This window comes from Hesperophylax consimilis, chromosome 16, assembly GCF_061612785.1.
Source record: "Hesperophylax consimilis isolate HC1 chromosome 16, BYU_Hcon_1.0, whole genome shotgun sequence".
Lineage (NCBI taxonomy): Eukaryota > Metazoa > Arthropoda > Insecta > Trichoptera > Limnephilidae > Hesperophylax > Hesperophylax consimilis.
Window position 1 is genome coordinate 23505447 of NC_142851.1, and position 19527 is coordinate 23524973.

The 19527-nt window shown below is 33.9% G+C and overlaps 1 protein-coding gene across 1 annotated transcript in view; it reads right to left on the reverse strand.

Moving 5' to 3' along the window:
* LOC149416905 (neurexin 1-like) overlaps positions 1-8605 on the reverse strand; it is a 69601-nt gene extending 60996 nt beyond the window's left edge. The window contains exon 1 of the mRNA XM_089641345.1: positions 8600-8605. Within this exon, the coding sequence (XP_089497471.1) occupies positions 8600-8605 (6 nt within the window). The remainder of the gene's footprint in view (positions 1-8599) is intronic.
* Between the last annotated feature and the right edge of the window lie 10922 nt (positions 8606-19527).

A 19527-nucleotide genomic window follows, 5' to 3' on the forward strand; every position in this document is an offset into this window, starting at 1 on the left:
CAAACACAATGACATAAAAAATATTCTAGGTCATAAAACCACATTCGGACAATGAAATTATATTTATTTTGCGACAAAACTCTTCAACATCCGTCCCCTGATATAAAGCAAATAGAAAATTTGAATGATTTCAAATCAAGAATAAGAATCTGGCTGAAAGAGATTAATGAAAATACTCTGAAAAATACATTAAAAAGGACAACTAATAAAACAGAAATGAATAACTTTATTTGGCCTCAGCACAGGTAACCGTAGTGAGGAGGACAATTTACTATACATATATTTAACATCATATTTTGCATATGATTTAAGATTTTCACGGCCAAAAGTATTTTTGCTATTTGTTTTTGGGGTATTATGCCGTGTTGCGCTAACTCCTTCTTTAGCCAACGTTTCGGACAGCATTGCAGTGTCCATCATCAGGGCAGATGTGTTCAACACATCTGCCCTGATGATGGACACTGCAATGCTGTCCGAAACGTTGGCTAAAGAAGGAGTTAGCGCAACACGGCATAATACCCCAAAAACAAATAACAAAAAAAAAAATCATATTTTGCATTCAAAAGTTAAAAAAAGTCGACCCAATAAAAATTGAATATTTATTTGGACTTTTAGAAAAAAGTTAATAGGTATCAAATTTAAAACGAAAATCGGATATGTTTATCCGAGACATTATCTTAGTTATAAACCAAAATTTAGAACTTTGTGATCATTAAAATATTAGATCGAAAAATATGACGCATGACAATTAGGTTTCAATGTAGAGGGAATAAAGTCATTTTCCCTCTAAGACAGAGATCGTGGATTCGATTCCCAGTTGTATTTCTTTAGATTTTTTAGCATAATTTCTTCTTCAATAAAATAAAATTAACAGTTTTATTCACTTTCGCATTTTATTTTTAATGAAAACATCTATAAATAAGCAAAATACAATATATCAATACTATATAATATACAATATATCAATACTATATAAAATACAATATATCAATACTATATAAAATACAATATATCAATACTATATAAAATACAATATATCAATACTATATAAAATACAATATATCAATACTATATAAAATACAATATATCAATACTATATAAAATACAATATATCAATACTATATAAAATACAATATATCAATACTATATAATATACAATATATAAATACTATATAATATACAATATATCAATACTATACAGGGTGTCCGGAAACTAGTAGTACAAGCGGGAAACTGGTGAATCTACATCACATTTGGAGTCGATTTTGTAGTATATTTTTTTTTATTTGAGCTTTCGTTATCGAGTAAATCGAGTTTGAAGTTGATTTTTTTTTTTTTTTTTTAATCAAATTCTTATAAATTATTACTGAAGATCAAAGTACCCAACTAATTAAAACTATTTGAAAGTAAAACAAATGAAGAAACTCGGATTTGAAGCATTATTTTGAAATCACCCTTCATTTAACCCGGTGTAATCATAAAATATTTCTGCTCTGCAGGGTTAAAACATCTGTTATTCAACCCTAAACACCAGAAAAAACTTTAACCCTAAAATAGCCGAAAAATATTTTTTTTTGTTTTTTTTTTTTTTTTTTGAAAATGCTCAAATCAAAAAACTTTATGTTTTTTTGGGTTCCCCATGTGGTGTAGATTCTCCAGTTTCCCGCTTGTACTACGAGTTTCCGGACACCGTGTATAATATACAATATATCAATACTATATAATATACAATATATCAATACTATATAATATACAATATATCAATACTATATAATATGTTCAAAATCTTAAATCTCCGACAGTTCTTCACCGATTGCTTTGAGATTTTCAAAATTTGTTCTCATTAGGACCAGGAGTGTTGAGAATGTGGTTTGAATGGTAGAAGTAGTCGGGGACGCCCGAGAAACACTTAACGCAATATCTCTGCACAGGAATGAGATTCAAAGTCGAATTACTGTCGATGAAATGTAGTTTTTCAACAGCAACATTGTGGTATGCAGAAGTGAATGGTGGAAAAAGTTGGACACGCCCGAGGTAGATATTAGTCATTAGCGTGGCCGAGTTTAGCTAGTTTGATAAATACATTATTAAATAACTATTTATTTTTATTTTTATGTGACACCTCACAAGAGTGTCCCTGCCTGTGCAGTGTACAGACAGGGTAACTATGTCGCCACCCGGTTGGGCGGCGTTGTGAGGCGGAATAAGGTAGGGGCTGTAGGAAGGGATTTGTTAATGCCGGCCTTGAAGAGGCTCGGATTATAGGAGGGAGGAAAAACAGATGCCGGTAGCTCGTTCCACATACGAGACGACTTACACAAAAACGAGTCGTAAAAACGGCCCGTTCTCATGAAGCCAACGTCAACCGTGAACGGGTGTTCAGTTCGTGTCCGTCGAGTTTCGCGCACGTGCACCGGTGCATCAGGAATCAATGCTGCTAGCTCCTTGGAGCAGGCTCTATTGAAATACCTGTAGAACAGACACAGCATGCCTACATTGCGTCTATGCATTAGAGAAGGCAATCGGTCTGTTAACAACGGATTGTCAATCAGACGGATCGTTCTCCTTTGCACAGATTCAAGCAGGTTTATCAAGTATTTTGGGGCACCAGCCCAAAGGTGGCTCCCAAATTCAATCGTTGGGCTAATAATAAAGAACACGAACAGTTTTATTCACTTTCGCATTTTATTTTTAATAAAAACATCTATTAATAAGCAAAATAACAATATAGCAATAATAAACTTCCCTTTGCGTAAATCTTAGTAGAAAGGTTAGGTTAGGTACTTTAAAACATTATGAGGTGTCATATTTACTCACTGATTTAACCCAACAAGAAACATTTAACATGCTTTTTGAGCAAAGTACGGAATATATTAGACACAACGAGTAAGTCCATAACGTTATTAGAACGTACCTACATAAATTGTTTGCAAACTCGACGGTTTTATTACTACTACTTTGACTTGACTTTTAAGTTTACCCATTTAATTTCAAAGTTATTACGCCGAGAAACCGATTTATCAAGTCGAAACATTTTTATAACTATAGCAATATAATACGTACTTACCCATCTCGCGAGAAAAATAATTGTGTTGAACTTAATAACTTAATATACCTACCTAATTATAGTTGAAGATACTAAATTGTGGCAGGACTTGAATTTTCTCAACTTGCGTACACTTTTAAGCTCTGTAGTTTATAAGTTAATTATGTACCACCAAGTACAGTAATTAAAAGCAAGTTTTAAAGACTAAATACTCACTTAGCGGAATAACGAAGTGGGAACGATTCTTTGTTTTAGGATGTTTTCAAGTAAATAAACGCTCTCGGCAATGTCATTTATAAAATTTACATTTTTGTGTCATTTTATATTAATTGTTAAAACTACTAAAAAAAGTACACATATTTTATTAGACAAATATATTTAAAACATTATTGTAACCACACGTTTTTGTCATATCAATAATAAAAGATTTGGAAATAGTTTCATAATTTTTCTCGAATTGTGGTCGGAGCCTTTGGTTTCATGTAAGTGTACATTCAGGATTTCAACATGAAGTGTGGTGTTTTCTCTTTTTAACATCGTTTAGTTCATATTTTTCACCATGATATCAAAGGAAACACAATGATTTCTATGAGACCATATAATCATATAAGTGAACAGATTAGCCTGAGGAGTTAAGAGTTGAAATTACATTTATAGGTATTGCATCCAGAGTTGACCCGTACCTTGAACCGAACACAGTACTTATACAAATATATAGCTTGCGTTCTTCAGACATGTTTTTTGACTTCACAACATCAAATTCCAGCAAAGTTAAAAAGGACACTTTCAATACGATAAAAGAGCACATTAGAAAAATGTTAAAAGCTTAGGTAATGCAATGACAATGTCACTTTTGGCAAGGAATTCACTATTGAAACTGAATACATGTGCTCTAATACACAAAATCCTAATTTGTTTGGGTCAACTCTAATTGCGCGAACTGCATCAAAATTTGTTCGCTAGTGTGGTGGGTCTTCAAGGGTTTATTATTTACAATTGCTCTACAATTGCCCGACAACGTAAGCCGCCGCTGCCCCCATTACCAGAAATAGGTTGTGCACCACAATAGGTTAAACTAAATCCCTTCGCAGAACTGCTCCGCCATTCAAATGGTTCTAGGAAATAATTGATTTTGTCGATGACCCTCTCATTGTTAAATTATACAATTCATTCGATTGCCCTTACGATCGGGTGAAACAAGAACAGATATATTTAAAAAATCTAATGGTGACCTGTAAGTTATAATCGTTAATGATTCAAGTTTATTGACTGCTCTTATTTTTTGCGTTTTTTTAACGTAGGAGAAAATAAAAATTGGGATAAAAATATTGATAATAAAAAGAAATGTTTGTGTATTGTATTTCTTCTTTGTCATTATTGAAAGCGAATTTCACCGAGGTCCAGAATCAGCTATCTAACGAAAAATTCATTTTTGTTTTTAATGAGTTTTATTATTCCAATGTACATTTGTTACGTATAACTTTTATTAATTAGCGACCGGTTTCGACACGTCCATGTCATTAACTAGCTATTTTAAAACTAAATTTTTAAGTGCAGAAATATGGGGTTTTTATTTAGTTTGGTTCTTTGGTGGGAGGGGATTTGAGGGAGGGGGAGGGGGTTGAGAGGGAAACGGAGGTTCCCCGAATGTTCCCCGTTATGTTAACTCCTCCCTCCAAAAACAAAAATGTCTAGAAATTGTTACATAGTGAATGCCAAAGAAATACAAAAAATAGAAAAATTCATTGCTCATTATTATTAAATTTGATAATGTAAGGAACATTTTTGTATCGGCGTTTATTGAAATATTATTGACAGTTTCACACAATATAATATATGTATCTACGATCATTCGTCAGATACTTATGTTACTAGTAAATAAATAAGTAAGCATTGAAGAAGATAATATTAATAAATCTAAACGAAACACGAAACAAAACAAGACACAGCAAAATTAAATACAGGGTTCTCCAATAAAAGGTGTTATTTTGAATAGCCCGCTATTTCGGTAGATGTTACTTTTAAAGATGTCATTTTTTAACATTTGACAAGTAAAAACTACGCCATTAATAAAAATTGAACGATACACGCTTCAACAACTCATTGAAATGATTAAAGTTCACTTGAGTGAATCAAATGCAAATCATCTTGAGTGATGAGGTCCATTTCCATCTCGGTGGCTTCGTAAACAAGCAAAATTGTCGCATCTGGGGCTCGGAAAACTCAAGAGTTATTGTTGAAAAGCCTCTCTATTCTCAACGTGTGACTATTTGCGCACGAGTCCGGTGGAGTCATTGGACCTTACTTTTTTGAAAATGAGGCTGGAGCAACAGTTACGGTGAATGGATTGTGCTATCGAGAGATGATTAATGATTTTTTATGGCCGGAATTGGATGGTATTGATCTGGACAGCGTTTAATTTCAACAAGACGCTATGCGCCACACAAGCAACAAAACCATTGATCTTTTACGATTGAAAATCAAAATGACACCTCTTATTGGAAAACCCTGTATAACGGTGTCACCTGGGAACTCGGCCATTGGGATAAATATTTTAAATTTCATATTTTTGGCTGATATGTTTTGAATAATTACAAAGTTCTAGTGAAATTATTTGTAACCTAAATAGTACCCACTCTTTTTTAAATCGAAATATATTTAAAAAAAAAAAATAATCTATTTTTTTTTTACATAAACCGTTTAAACCTAGCATGATTCTCGTAGATAAATCCAGGGTTCGATTCCCAGTGGAGACCGTTACTTTTTATTTATTTTTCAATGTCTTGTTCTCTTTCATGTTTGGTTTAGATTTATTAGGATAATCAACGTCTTAAAAGAAAAAATTACAATAATGGGTATTACCTTCAAAAGTTATTCCAATAAAATAAAATAATCAAACAGTCAAAAGGACAAAATAAATGTTATGAAACCAATTGTGGCTATAATAGTGTATTCAGGCGTTTCCATCAATGTTTATCTTAGGTAATTGCTAGTTGGAAGCGATTCAGTGCTCAGTGCGTTGTGCGGGTCTCTTAAGGACGAAACCATCAATTATTTAACTATATACAGAAAATTGCAAATAATTCATCTGATTCTGATTTTTAACAATTTTTCTTAATCCACTCTTATTCACAAAAGTCCAAGTTTTCATCTCGATAAGAAAACAAAACACTCATGAATTGCAGTTGAATGGTGTAGCATGAACATCGCCACACACAAAAAAATCTTGTGACAAATATTACGAGCCTCTTTGCAACTGTCAGCTCAATTTCCTGAATATTTAGAGCACTCAGCCTTTGAAAGCCGAGCGACAGTATGGCAGCGGCAACGGTGAAAAAACTGAAAAAAAACTGTGGAAAGATTGAAAGAGAAGGCTTTTTGTGGAATGCGGAACTCGTGCAGTAAACCAGGCCGCTCTGCCGAGACAAAGGGGTTCCGGAATGCGGATTTCCACAAACAAATGGTACGAGCAGACTGCGGAATGAGCTAACTGGGAATGCATAGAACGGTGAAATTCAAGACCGGGATTCCCCGAATGATTGAGAAGACCTTGTGGGCGCCGGAAGGTTTGTGGAAATGGCTGTTTTATTGGAATGTTATTAGCATTACAACACTAAAATAAACAGATTTTCAAGACCATTCAATAATTTCGAGTATTTAAACGTGAATCATTAAAATATTAAGCATAATTTTTTAAATATATATTTTTATTTTTGTCGAGAATTTTATTTTAATTTGTATTGCGGAATCAACTTTATAACTTACCCCTATTTAAGCGTTTACATTTCAACATATAGAGAAAGACTTGCCATGTCTTCCTCGGGCGTCTCCGACTTCTTTTACTATTCATATTCATTCATATTAGTTATATATTCTCCTTACACTCATTTCTTCGTTCATTTGCTCACATGTTTTTACAACACATGCGCCTCAGGGATCTCATTTCTACAGAATTCAGTCTACTTTCATCCTTCCTCTGCCAGTTTTATACCTCACTGCCATACATCAGGGTAGGTACCAGTACTCGATTGTGAACTACGCTTCTTTGGACAATTTTTCGTTAGCGCCAACCGCGTTCAGTCCCCCATTAATGAAGTTACCCGCAATTACCCTTCTTTCAATATCTCTGTCAGTCTTACAACCTCTCATAAACATACTTCGTAAATACACAAACTCATCCACCTGCTCCAAGTATTCATAATTCACAACTATATTGCACACTGTTTTCGTGCTCTCTCTCTTTAAAACGCTATGATTTTAGACTTACTTACATTCATTAATAACTAATTCCTCATACATTATTCGTTAATCCTAAACACGAGAGACTGTAGATCTTCCGTATCATATTAAAAATAACATACAGTATAATTGTGCACGTTCCAGAGTCGAAGATACTTTCAGTATCGCCCTGGTGTAGTTGAAACGTTGCTTGAAATGGCTTTAGCCATGTTTGGTGACCAGATCTGAGCCTGGTACTCTCCCACCTTCCTCTTCTTCATCTCTTTCCTCTCCCTATTACCTTCAGCCTCACAATATACCCCGATTGATGATGCCATAGTCTCACTGGCTTCAGACGGCTGGGAGCAGTTGGGACTCTTCGGTGTTCAAATAAAAAATACAAAAATATACTTTAAGATTACTCAAATTCAGGTTATTTAAATATTGAAAAACACTACAAATGCGTTATCAACAATAATTATTTTACGTTACTTACATAAGTTTACGTTACGTTTTATAAATTTTAAATTAAATATCCCACTACAAGACTTACAATATCATTTCCTATTAAATACTTAAAAATACACCCATTGGAAGACAAACGTAAAATAAACGACTTAACTGTTTTATTCAGAATTCTAAATTCGACTGTTGCGAACTTCTGCAACTCATAAACTTACGAATACCTACAATAACAACACGACAAAATACACAATTCCACTGCAACACACATAAGCGCAATTACATTGCGAACTCCCCAAGACAACGGTTTCACACTATGGGAAACCAATACTAAGGTGATGTCGATATATTTAATAATAACTTTGCGAATTTTGTGGATCACGTAAAAGATTTATTTCAACACTATTCCTAAACGGAAGTTGTATTTTTGTAAACCAGTCAAATCGCTGTATTTTTTAATTAATGTTCTTGTTATTTTTATTTTTGTTTCTTGCATGTATTATTTTTTAATGTAATTTTAATTTTATTACTCTTTCTCATGTTTCAAAATTATCTGTCATCAAAATTGTACCACCTACATGTAAAACCCTCTGGGCGTTAAATAAATAAATAAATAATAATTACCACTAACTTAGGAAGTTTCTATTCAAATTCAACCTCCATATTAGCCCGTTAAATATACATGTAAAAGCACACAATAAATTTTAATTTATTAATGCTTCAATTTATTGATTTCCCGAAAGGTACTTTAGAACACATTCATGTTAACAACTTCTATCTATTAATGTTTATAGAGGACCGACACTAAAAAATGTTTTCATGCAAATTATCGATTTTTAATGTCAAGAAACACAAAGGTTACGACCTACTTACCTTCATATTATGTCAAAAATTTAAAATTTTCATCATTTATCATCACCGAATTGAATTATTAGGCATACCAAATAAATACTTGTGTCAATATTCAGCCCTGATTTACTGAAGCTATTCACCTTCAACATACCAACTAAAACTACACAATTGAAAATTATGTTTAATTGCAACAATAATATCACGACTCAGTTATTCACATACTCAATTTTTGCAGAAATTGTAGATGTATTCAACTGCACGGAATATAATTACAAAAAGACTATAATAACATGCCTCAGAAATAATAACAATTACAGTTAGCATAATACTGTTCTTTTGCTTAGGTTACATATAATTTTAAAAACAAATTTTACTTTTGATTACTGTTCCACTGAATTTAGTACATAAGGGCGTGTAATATATAAATAAATAAATATCTAATATTGCTCAGTATTGGTCCAAGCGAGGAGAAAACTTATCAATAGTAACGCTTTGACGACATCAATTACCAAGCGGTTAAAATCGTTGGTTACGAACACAGAGTTCATGAGTTCTGAAATGGAAAATACCTGAAAATATTCGAAAACTAAATACTGTTTTTCATATATTTTATTTGTCAAAATAAACCTTACTGTCGTCTCACTTTTATAACGTTTCTTACAAATATAATTAATACAAAAATCGCAAAGTTTCAGAATTTTTTCTCAAATTTCAGTTCAGTTTCATAGAGGTGTATATTTAAATTTTTCTGTGATTAACACTTATATTTCTAAAAAAATATAAAAAAAGTCGCTATCCACGTCTGTCTGTTTATGCGCTTAGTTCTTCTGAACTATGTAACGGATTGTGATAGGGTTTTCACTATCATTTAGAGAATTTCTTCCAAAAGGTTTGTATATAAAATACATGCATATTATTTTTGTAGAAAGTAGAGAAAAATCGATGTTTTATAATCGAGTGGTAAATGTCTATCTCCTAATGATAACACCCCGAGTAACGCTGGGTAACCGTCAGCTAGTTTGAATATAAAGCGGGGTGTTTTCTCTTTCTAACACCGTTTATATCACATTTCTCACTACGACAGTAACGGAGACAACCATTTCTACGAGACCTATATGAGCTTTTCCCAAAAGAGACAAATTAGGCTAAGGGGTTTTAAAACACGTTAATTAGTAAGGTGTGGTATTTAGTGATCAGGTCTGAGTAGTCAGGTACTTGCGAGCCTTCTTTTTCCCTTTCTATTTCCTGTCCCACTCCCGTAAATCTCATAATATACTCCTGAAGGAGATGTAGTGCCACTGGCTCCAGTTAGTTCAAATTCGCATCACGGACGTGCTACTTGATGTGAATCAGGCTATAGACAAACAAATAGCGTGATTGTAAATACAACATTAAACATGATGTTATTATTATTTGTTCTCTATTATTTGTGAAAGGTGGTGGTTAAATAAACTGTTTTGTTTATTCAAAGAAATTCCCAGGTTGTTAGATATTAATTATTACGTCATTAGAGTTTTGGGTAAGCACTAGGCCAATCATTCCCATCGGTACTAAAACGTTCATGAGCTGGATACTATCATTTACTCCAATTTAATAATCTGCCATAGAATCTTTTACTAATTGAACATCCGAAAAATGGAAATGAAAATGATATCTTACTTAATTTCTTGATAAATAAATTAATTTTTCAGTGATTACTCTATGAAGTAAATCACATAGTATCCTTAAAATTGGAGCATTGACCAATAAATGGGCGCTTTTCTGATTCTCATGGTTACATCACGGCGACGGCACAAAAAATATAATGCGTACCTTATTTATCACAATAATACTGCTCTTTCTTACACACTAAGTTATAGTGAGACACACGTTAGGACAAAAGATGTGCGTATGTCTGCTTACATAAACACCTCATTAGTATAATAAATTAGACACCTTTGCCAGTGCCGTCTCCGTGGGAATTTTAAAAACGCCCAATTTCAGACAGAAAATCAATGCAAATTCCATAATGCCCGGGCTCACTGTTAGCTTTAACTGCTTTAGATAATCATTTTGCTGCTATTAAAATAATTAAGATTTGCGCTATATTCCTTAGTGATTACCCTGGATAAAGACCGCCATTTAGATTTGAAAAATCGTTGCACGGAATGCACATAACGGTGTTCAGTAACTAGATCTAAATATTCAGGCACTTCCCAGCCTTCTTTCAACTCATCTCCTTCGTCTCCGATTTTCCTAAACCCTCACAACATATCCCGTGGTAGAATGCCTTCCAATCACTTTCAAATTATCCAAACCTTCCCCTTTCCCATCGCCATCGTCTCCCCACTAAGCCTCAATACACATAGAATACTACCAAAACCACAGTCATAGTGGTTTTGGTGTTAAGTCTTGAGTGGTAGTAAAAAAAAACAATATTGTTTTTCCTCCTTCGTTTTCAAACGTGTATTCGGTTAAGCCGAGCTCTTAAAATATACCCATCCGTCTAACAGGAATTTAATCAGTCGTAAGTGTGTAAAGATTGGCAGAGATATGCTGAAAAAATAACCTTCGCAAGGTTGAATCGGCCAACTGAACTTCAAAGGAAGCGGTCGAAGGTTGCCGCCCGCCGTAAGCTCATGTGGTGAGGTAATGAGCTTAATATTGACTTCATATAAGAGCTTAATAAGTCTTGGCTGTGGGAACTTCAGTAAAGTAGATAGTTTTGTAAGCAAAGTTTTGGGAAAATACAAGATTACAAATTAATGTACCCAACAAGATTATAAATGCAAGATTACAAATTAATGATGGATGGGTAAGGTTAACAGTACAAATATAACAGTGATAAATATTATTTCCAAAAATATCTATTCATAGAGATTTTTTTTGTGTACGGTTTTTGCCATAATTGATGAATTAGTTAAAATGAATAAAAATAAACCCAGTGATTTGACAATAACGATATACTCGTATCTAGGTTACAACATCCGTTATTCAGAACGGGAAAAATCGACAGTTCCAGAGTGGACACTGGATACTCTAAAAAATAATCCCAACGCTGCACGTTGCTTGAAATGACTTATGCAGTATTTGGTGACCAAAACTGAACAGCAAGTACTTATTCCTTTATCTCTTTCCCCTCCCCACTCTTTTATGTGGATGTCGTAGCCCACAGACTACAGGCAGTTGAGAATCTTCAGAATTCACATAAAATATATCGTCAGCTATCTTTTTAAATATATTCTTATATACAGTATGTCCGGGGTAAAGTGCACAAACTTCGGGAGGTGATTCTACATGATATTACAAGTAAAAATGATTAAAAAAACTTTTTTCTTATTTTCAACGTTTTAAATTGTTTGTATGGAGAAAATAATATTCTTCCATAGAAAAATATTTTTGTATGAAAAAAAAAACAACGTAATATTTATTTATCTTTTTTTAATTTCACCATCACCTCACGAAGTTAGTACTTAACCTCAGGACATCCCGTATATCAGTAAGAAGGATGTCCTGGTGACGGTTTGTTAAGAAAAAAACGAAAACAGGAGGAAGCTCACTGTCTATATGAAATTTAAAAAAAACTACCTCAACCTCCTTTCCCACATCTTAAAGTAGTATTTGGAAATTTCTGTCCACAGATCTGATTTCGAAAATCTCTGTGTGCATAAAGCGTGAGCTACGCCGAAAACTTCAGGCAGTGCTTAATAAATGCAAAGTTAAAATCATGTTTGACCGTCCTAAAACGGGAAAATTATTTTCGTTACACATTTTTTTTTAAATTTTCATATTTTTCCTACATTGTTTTCTGCACTAAATTTGAATTGATTTCTACTAATAAACTAATAAATAAAATATTGAAAACAAATAACCTTTGAAAAAAACAAAATGTTACTAATTACATTTTCATTAATAAATATAATTAAACCAATAGAAAATTACGAGTGCAATGGAGTTGATTTATGATTTTGACTACAGTATTCCCCCTTTACTATAATATGCATGTTAAATATTATCAAAATTATCTCTGTTTTACAGTTTTCTTGTATGTATATACGTTCCTAAGTACGTACTAACAACCAAGCAGGTCAATATGTATATGAATTAATCAATATCAATTGTTCTATTATAATATTACACTGCACACGTGTATCCACACGAATCGAACAAACTTTAACCAGTGGTTTAACCAGCTTTTTGGAGTAAAATATAGATTGCATTTTGGTCTACGGTGACTTATTCTATTTGTTTAACCTCAAAACATAAAGAAAAACAACTGTAGGCATTTAAATGTTAGGATCAGGGCTGTGGGTTAAGCAGTTACTAGCCTGAGTAACCAGTAACATGTGATATATATTTTTTTGAATTTGAATTTTTTTTAATCTTTTTATTTTTTATTTTTAATACTAATAAGGCCAGGTATTACAGTTTGTTGGGTACGTGCTGATACACCTTATATTAATTTTAAAATTTGCAAATATGAACAAAATTAATATATAAATTCACCTTCCCTCTCTCCATAATTTGAAATGATGGCCTAGAACACCCTTGAAAGCCAGAAAAAAAAGTTATTCATTTTAACTTAGATGTCAGTGGGTATATTTTTAATGTACGTTATCAGAGAAGAAGTTTATTTTCTATATTTGTTCTTAAAAATTTGTATACAGTCTTGATTTGAAGTACCTATAAGAGCTTCTAAGGAGTTTAAAGCAGATGACGTCACAACAGTTCTAAATATCTCCACAATACTTTATAGTTGTATAGTGATTGGGATCGAATTACATCAGAGGCATTATGACCTTTTGGTATTTTTTATTAATTATTTAAAAATGTGGCATTTATTGTACGAATAATCACAATGTATAATAAAACTGACTGTATAAAAAAATATATATGTCTACCTAACTGTGAAACCATCAATTCATGGTGGAATTCAATTAAGTCCCCATATTATCTTTCCTTGTTCACGAGTCTATCATCTACCTTATATTGTCTCCAAGTATACTGGAAAATACAAACAGATTTTCTGTATTACGGTAAATCAACATTCCGTATGACGACAAAGATTTATTTGAAGTTAAACCACGAAATTGCTTCATACTGAAGCATTATTTGCTAAAAATATTTTCCTGAAACAATGTAACATTTTAGATGGCATTGCTTTGCGTTTAACACAAATTAAGCAAATAGCCCATTCCAAAAACTAAGCGTTCACCATATAACACGGGTAGCACCACCGTTCGACGGAAAGAATCACTATAAAACTAACAGAACGAGTTTGCCTAACATGAAATAGCTTTTGGTTAATAAAAGCCGATATAATCAGGTTATTTGAACAGCTAAACAGATCCACAAAGGTGTTAGGCAAATAAACCCCGTCAATGACTGCCGCAGCAAAACCGTTACTTCCACAATCAGCCGTGGCGTTATTAACGCAAACAATAGTTTAATTCCAACCGTAATTTTGTGGCGGGGTCGTATTTCAGTCAGGGGTGCGCAAAGCGGTACGTGAGCTAATGCCGCCTAATTCTATAGGGTGCTAAACATTGTGCGAGTTAGCAGCTACTTAGGTAGGATTCGGTGACGAAGCCTGTTCTTTGCATATAAAGTTAATAATTGTAAAACTACATGTAATGCAACGAAGTTAATACGTAGACTACATACAAAATGCATCCAAGCAAATAAACATTTATGTAACCAATTTGCCAAAGTTAAACATTTATTTTAAGTTAAAGTTACGGACTTTCAATTTTGTAATTTTATTCCCGCTTAATCTAGATTGATTAGAAATCCTAAAACCTCATCAAAATAATGCTCTCAGTAGGTCTCACTTAGTGAAAGACTGCCATTCGGAATCGAAACGTAGCATGATTTACCGGGTTTAGTTACTGGAACTGAATATCTAGGTGCTCACTTACCTTGCTCTTTCCCATCCCCAGAGCTTATAAAAAATATAGAAAAAATACTAGTACAATTTTTATGAAATATCACCCCTAGGGGATTTGACAAAGCTTAATTAACTAAATAACTTATCTTAAATTACAGTAAAAATACAATAGCTATAAAATATCTAAAAACTCTAGATAAAATTACATAAAAAATACCAGAGCTAGAAAATAATTAAGAACTATTGCACCAAAGCTAGAAAATATCCGAAAACTGAAGCTTAAATTACACAGAAAAAATCTTCAAAAAAAAGCTCTCTAACGCTAAAAAAGAATTGCGTGCTGTGCCTTGGGTCGTTGCCGTTGTTAGGATTTTATAATATAGGTACTATACATACTATGGTTTGGCGGTATTTGAGCCTTTGGGCGTTGCCGTTGGTAGGATTTTATAATGTAATCGTATACATGCTATGTTTTGGCGGTATTTGAGCCTTTGGGCGTTGCCGTTGGTAGGATTTTATAATGTACTCGTATGCATGCTATGGTTTGGCGGTATTTGAGCCTTTGGGCGTTGCCGTTGATTGGATTTTGTAATATACTCGTATCCATGCTATGGTTTGGCGGTCTTTCAGCCTTTGGGCGTTGCTGTTGGTAGGATATTGTAATATACTTATATGCATGCTGTGGTTTGGCGGTATTTCAGCCTTTGAGCGTTGCCGTTGCAAGAATTTTGTAATATACTCATATGTATGCTGTGGTTTGGCAGTATTTTAGCCTTTGAGCTGAGTACCTAATGCGAGTAGATTAAATATTATATCGCATGGAAACATTTTCACATTCGTAGAATGCCATGTAAAAGGCAAATTTTGGGAAAGTTTCTTCACCACTGTTGTACGGTATTAATGTAAGCACGTGAATCGCTCTAGGCCCGAGTAGGCATTCTGCATATTTTATACGGAATCTCATTGAATACGAGTTATGCCGAAGTCGGGCCAAATGTTACGTATAATACTTATGTATGGAACAGTCAAATCTGTGTTCCCGGGAGCAGGGCTTAGCAAATGTTAAGCCACTTATATTTTAGTTGAAATGTTTGTGTTAATTTTGAAATGGGTCGGTAGGTATTTAAGTAATGAGATTTGTGTGGCTAGACAAAATAACCCCAAATCATAGAATCATTTACAATTTGGGTGGCCGCGCAGCCCCGGGAATCATTCATTGAATAACCACCACTTCGGCCATTGGTCACCACAAGTGGTTCTGTAGGTTTTTATGACTTAGCAGGGGTGTCCGGGTTTTCGGGGTGAGGTTTTTTCAGGTCTTGGTGTGGGATGCGTCTGCCCACCGCAGGAGAAGCCGGTTGAGGGCGCCCCATTGACCCTCGAACCAGACTCTCGGTCGGACGGTTTGCACATACATTAACATACTTAAATTTCGATGTTTTTTTTTCGTTTAATGAATCTGTTTTGGGGCAACCTACTATTTACTGGTAAATTAAATTGTTTAGCACAATATTTGAATACTACCCCGGAAGAAGGATCTATAGAATAATACATTAGTTCAAAAAGCGGTTTTTTGATGGAATGCCTAGTGATCAATATAGTTTTAGGCACAAATGGAATTTTATGATTGATTTTATTCCCTACCCGTATTATGTTCTGTGTTACATAAGATAGTGAACCATCATAAAGTAGTAGTGTCATCTCTGTCTATATAAGTCTTAAACAAAGAGAAAAACATATTTCCAATATAGAAAACTAATAATATGCATAGGGTTAAGAAGTTAGAAGTTACTGGAAGGATAATATGCATAACCGATATACGGAACCGTGAAGAAGAAAATGTTATCAGGAAGTGTGTAAATAAAACAGCAAAAGTTGCTCTTAAATTGGTAGATGGAATAAAGATGTATATGTCATCTAACATTCTCTATTACCAGAAAAATAATGTTAGTAATAATGTTTTATGTTTTGATTATTTTCAGCATCGCGACTGTGATATATTTTAAAAAGCAATACAAACATTCCCTAGTTACGAATAACCTGACAATATTTGAAAATCTCCTATTACCACCACAGTAAGCGTAAAATGTTGCTTGTGTTGTGATGGAGGACTTAGCTAGCCGAAGCGTCGAACACACTACGCCTGGGTGGGACCCAAATGCGTTGTCAACTCAGCCACCGACCAGTAACTGATGGAAAGCATTGCTCGAACATCACATTAGTATGTGTATGTAACATTTACTCGTATTGTTTTTACGTAAACCCCACACAAGAGGCTCTGAGAAAAATAATTTCCCTTGGGACTTATATCACATTTTGGGATGCTGTGTGGAGGGTCTTTTTTAACAAAATGAAGGAGAGGAAGTTCTGGGAAGGTAAAAGGTATGAGGGTTTGGGTAGGAATCCAAGGATCAGTATGTCCAGGATTCACGGACATATGAATATATACCTCCTGCTGCAACGAAAGGCGATGGGTAGAGAGACCAGTTGGAGAGCTCAAAGGGTCTCCCCAAACAAGCCTCTCCGGATCTGGCATGCAACGCAGCTGGTGGGCAAGCGCATCCTGAACACACCTCACCCGATGAACCCGGACACCCCTGCTAAATCGCCAAACGTAGCGAACCACTTGGCCGACATGATATGGTAGGGGCGTTGGTTATCCAATAAATGGTTCCCGGGGCGGCGGTACCCAAAATCGCCTCCCAAATTGATACATTTGTTCCACCATGAAACATTATACAATATATTTTCGCAGAAACTCAATAAAGTAATACAAAAATATTCCACATTATATAAAATTTTAATTTTAATTTCAAATGTATATATATTAGTATAATTACGTCCGTGTTGTTATTTAAAAAAATATATGTGAAGGTGTGAAACTTTTTTTTGCATCTCCTGAAAAAAAATGATATTTCATACAGATTCTTCTTCTAGGGAGGTATTCAATTGTTCTTCAAAACAATTTATGAATGTTTCGATAAACCGCGAACCAAACTAGATTTGAAATATCAACCCCAGACCCACCGTGCTGCTTGAAACGGAAATATAAATTACTTACGTATATGAAAGGATTTATTTACAATTCGCGGCATTACCTCTACAATAACGGGTGAATTGTAACGGATCTTGTGAGAGAATGCATCCGGAATAGTATTAGATAGCGCCATCTATCATAAGATAATGATACCGGGTCCCGTATCCCGCATCCCTGATCTGAGGTAGAAATTGCTTTGGGTTTGTGCCAACCCTAACTTTGAAGCGGAGCAAATAGTTGCATAGTATTCTGAATTTCGGAATATTGATTTTGTCAAAGTTTTAGAATTTTATTTGTTTCCAGGAATATTCTTCTGTAATAATAAGCAAAAAGTGATGTTTTATATTATACTGGCCACTTGTTAGGAATCCTATCGCGGTAAATTGTTATTTTACATAAATTTTTCGGTCTTTGTTATTTTCGAAATCAGAAATGGTAAATACTAGAACATTTTTAAATTATTTATTTCAGGTACTTACCTAGAGTACCTACTTATTCTTTTCCATGAAAATATTTGTGCCACTAGAGAAAAATTGTATTTATTGGTGTACCGAAATAATAGTGTACATATGGGGTATACTCATTGTGAACATAATATTGTTTATTTAATAACAACGATGTTAAAATAACATACAATATACCATAAACCATAGTGGCAAGACTTTCGTTAGTCTTGCGGGTAGTACGTTTGACTGGCTGTTAGACGAGCCGAGTTTGATACTCACAGCGTTTAACCCAATTTCTCCCTTGTTAATTAAAGTTATGCTTCGGCAAAAAATGTGTACTATAATTCTTAGTGTTCATTGCTTCGGTTAATACTTAAATATTGATGGCATCGATGCTCCAAGGTAAATATTCTGCTAACCATAAATGAGAGATATTCCTGGGAAATGTTTTCCAATGCTTTGGATAGCTTACAATGCAACCCGATAGAAGTTGCCATAGTCCCACCAGCTCCGAGTACCACTTCTATCAAAAAAATGTGTAAGGTGTAAGTTTTAACTCTTTTTTATGTGACCAACTATTTTGTATTTTGTCTGTCTGTAAATTTATTCAAAGGTTTCGTTTCTAGTTCAAGACGGTGGCCATTTTTTTTTGGCCATTTTTTTCAATTATGAAATCGTCGATACCTAATTGTCATTGGGATATTAACGTTTCTTTGGATAACCTGCATAGCGAAATAAAAAAAACATGTTACGCAAAACACATGATTTATTATTAAGTGGGTAAGTATTTAAGTACCTACTTATGAAAAAATATGATTTTAGAAGAAGTTTAGGTTTGCATTTATTAAAAAAGAGAAATTTTAAACATTTTTTTTTGACATACCTACAAAGAAAAAATTTTTTTTTTGCGGATTTCAAACCCGCCACTTCTGGATTCACAGCCAAGGATTTTAACCGCTCGGCTCTGGAAGACCTCCCAACATTATTTTTAATCCTAGATAACGCAAAATTTCTCCGGAATGTTCTGATATCAATCAGATTCCGAAACGTTTTCTCCATTACCCAAGTTTAATGTGTCACCCAGTCGTTCGTAAGAAGTTGGTTGTGACCCAGTAAATAATGAAAATGGTTGGAAAAATAGTTTTCTTGGAGTTTTATTCGGCTCCTCGGATCGAGAAAAGAGTCGCGAGCCACTAGCTGTACGTGATATCACGCCAACGTGTAGTCACGTACAACAGTAGACTTGTAGACTCACAGACCCCTTGTGTAGTTGTTATTACGTTTACCACACAATGGTCTGAATCGCAATTTTAGCTGGCCAAATATAGCTGTAGAAAAAAATTGTATTTCTTACATTATCACAACATAATGTTCGTTTATTAGTGCTATTTCCAATGGGCCTGCCAAGACAAAGTTGTGAGAAGCAATTCATAAGAAGAGAAAATTAAGGTACAGGCCAAATAAATGATCCGTCATTTCAGATCACTGAACTTACCGACAATCACAAAGGTTAGATGCATTTTTTAATTGGTTGAATGCACTAAAATTAGTAACTTTTCAGTGCATTTTGGTAAGAATATAAATGAATGATTTTGGATGA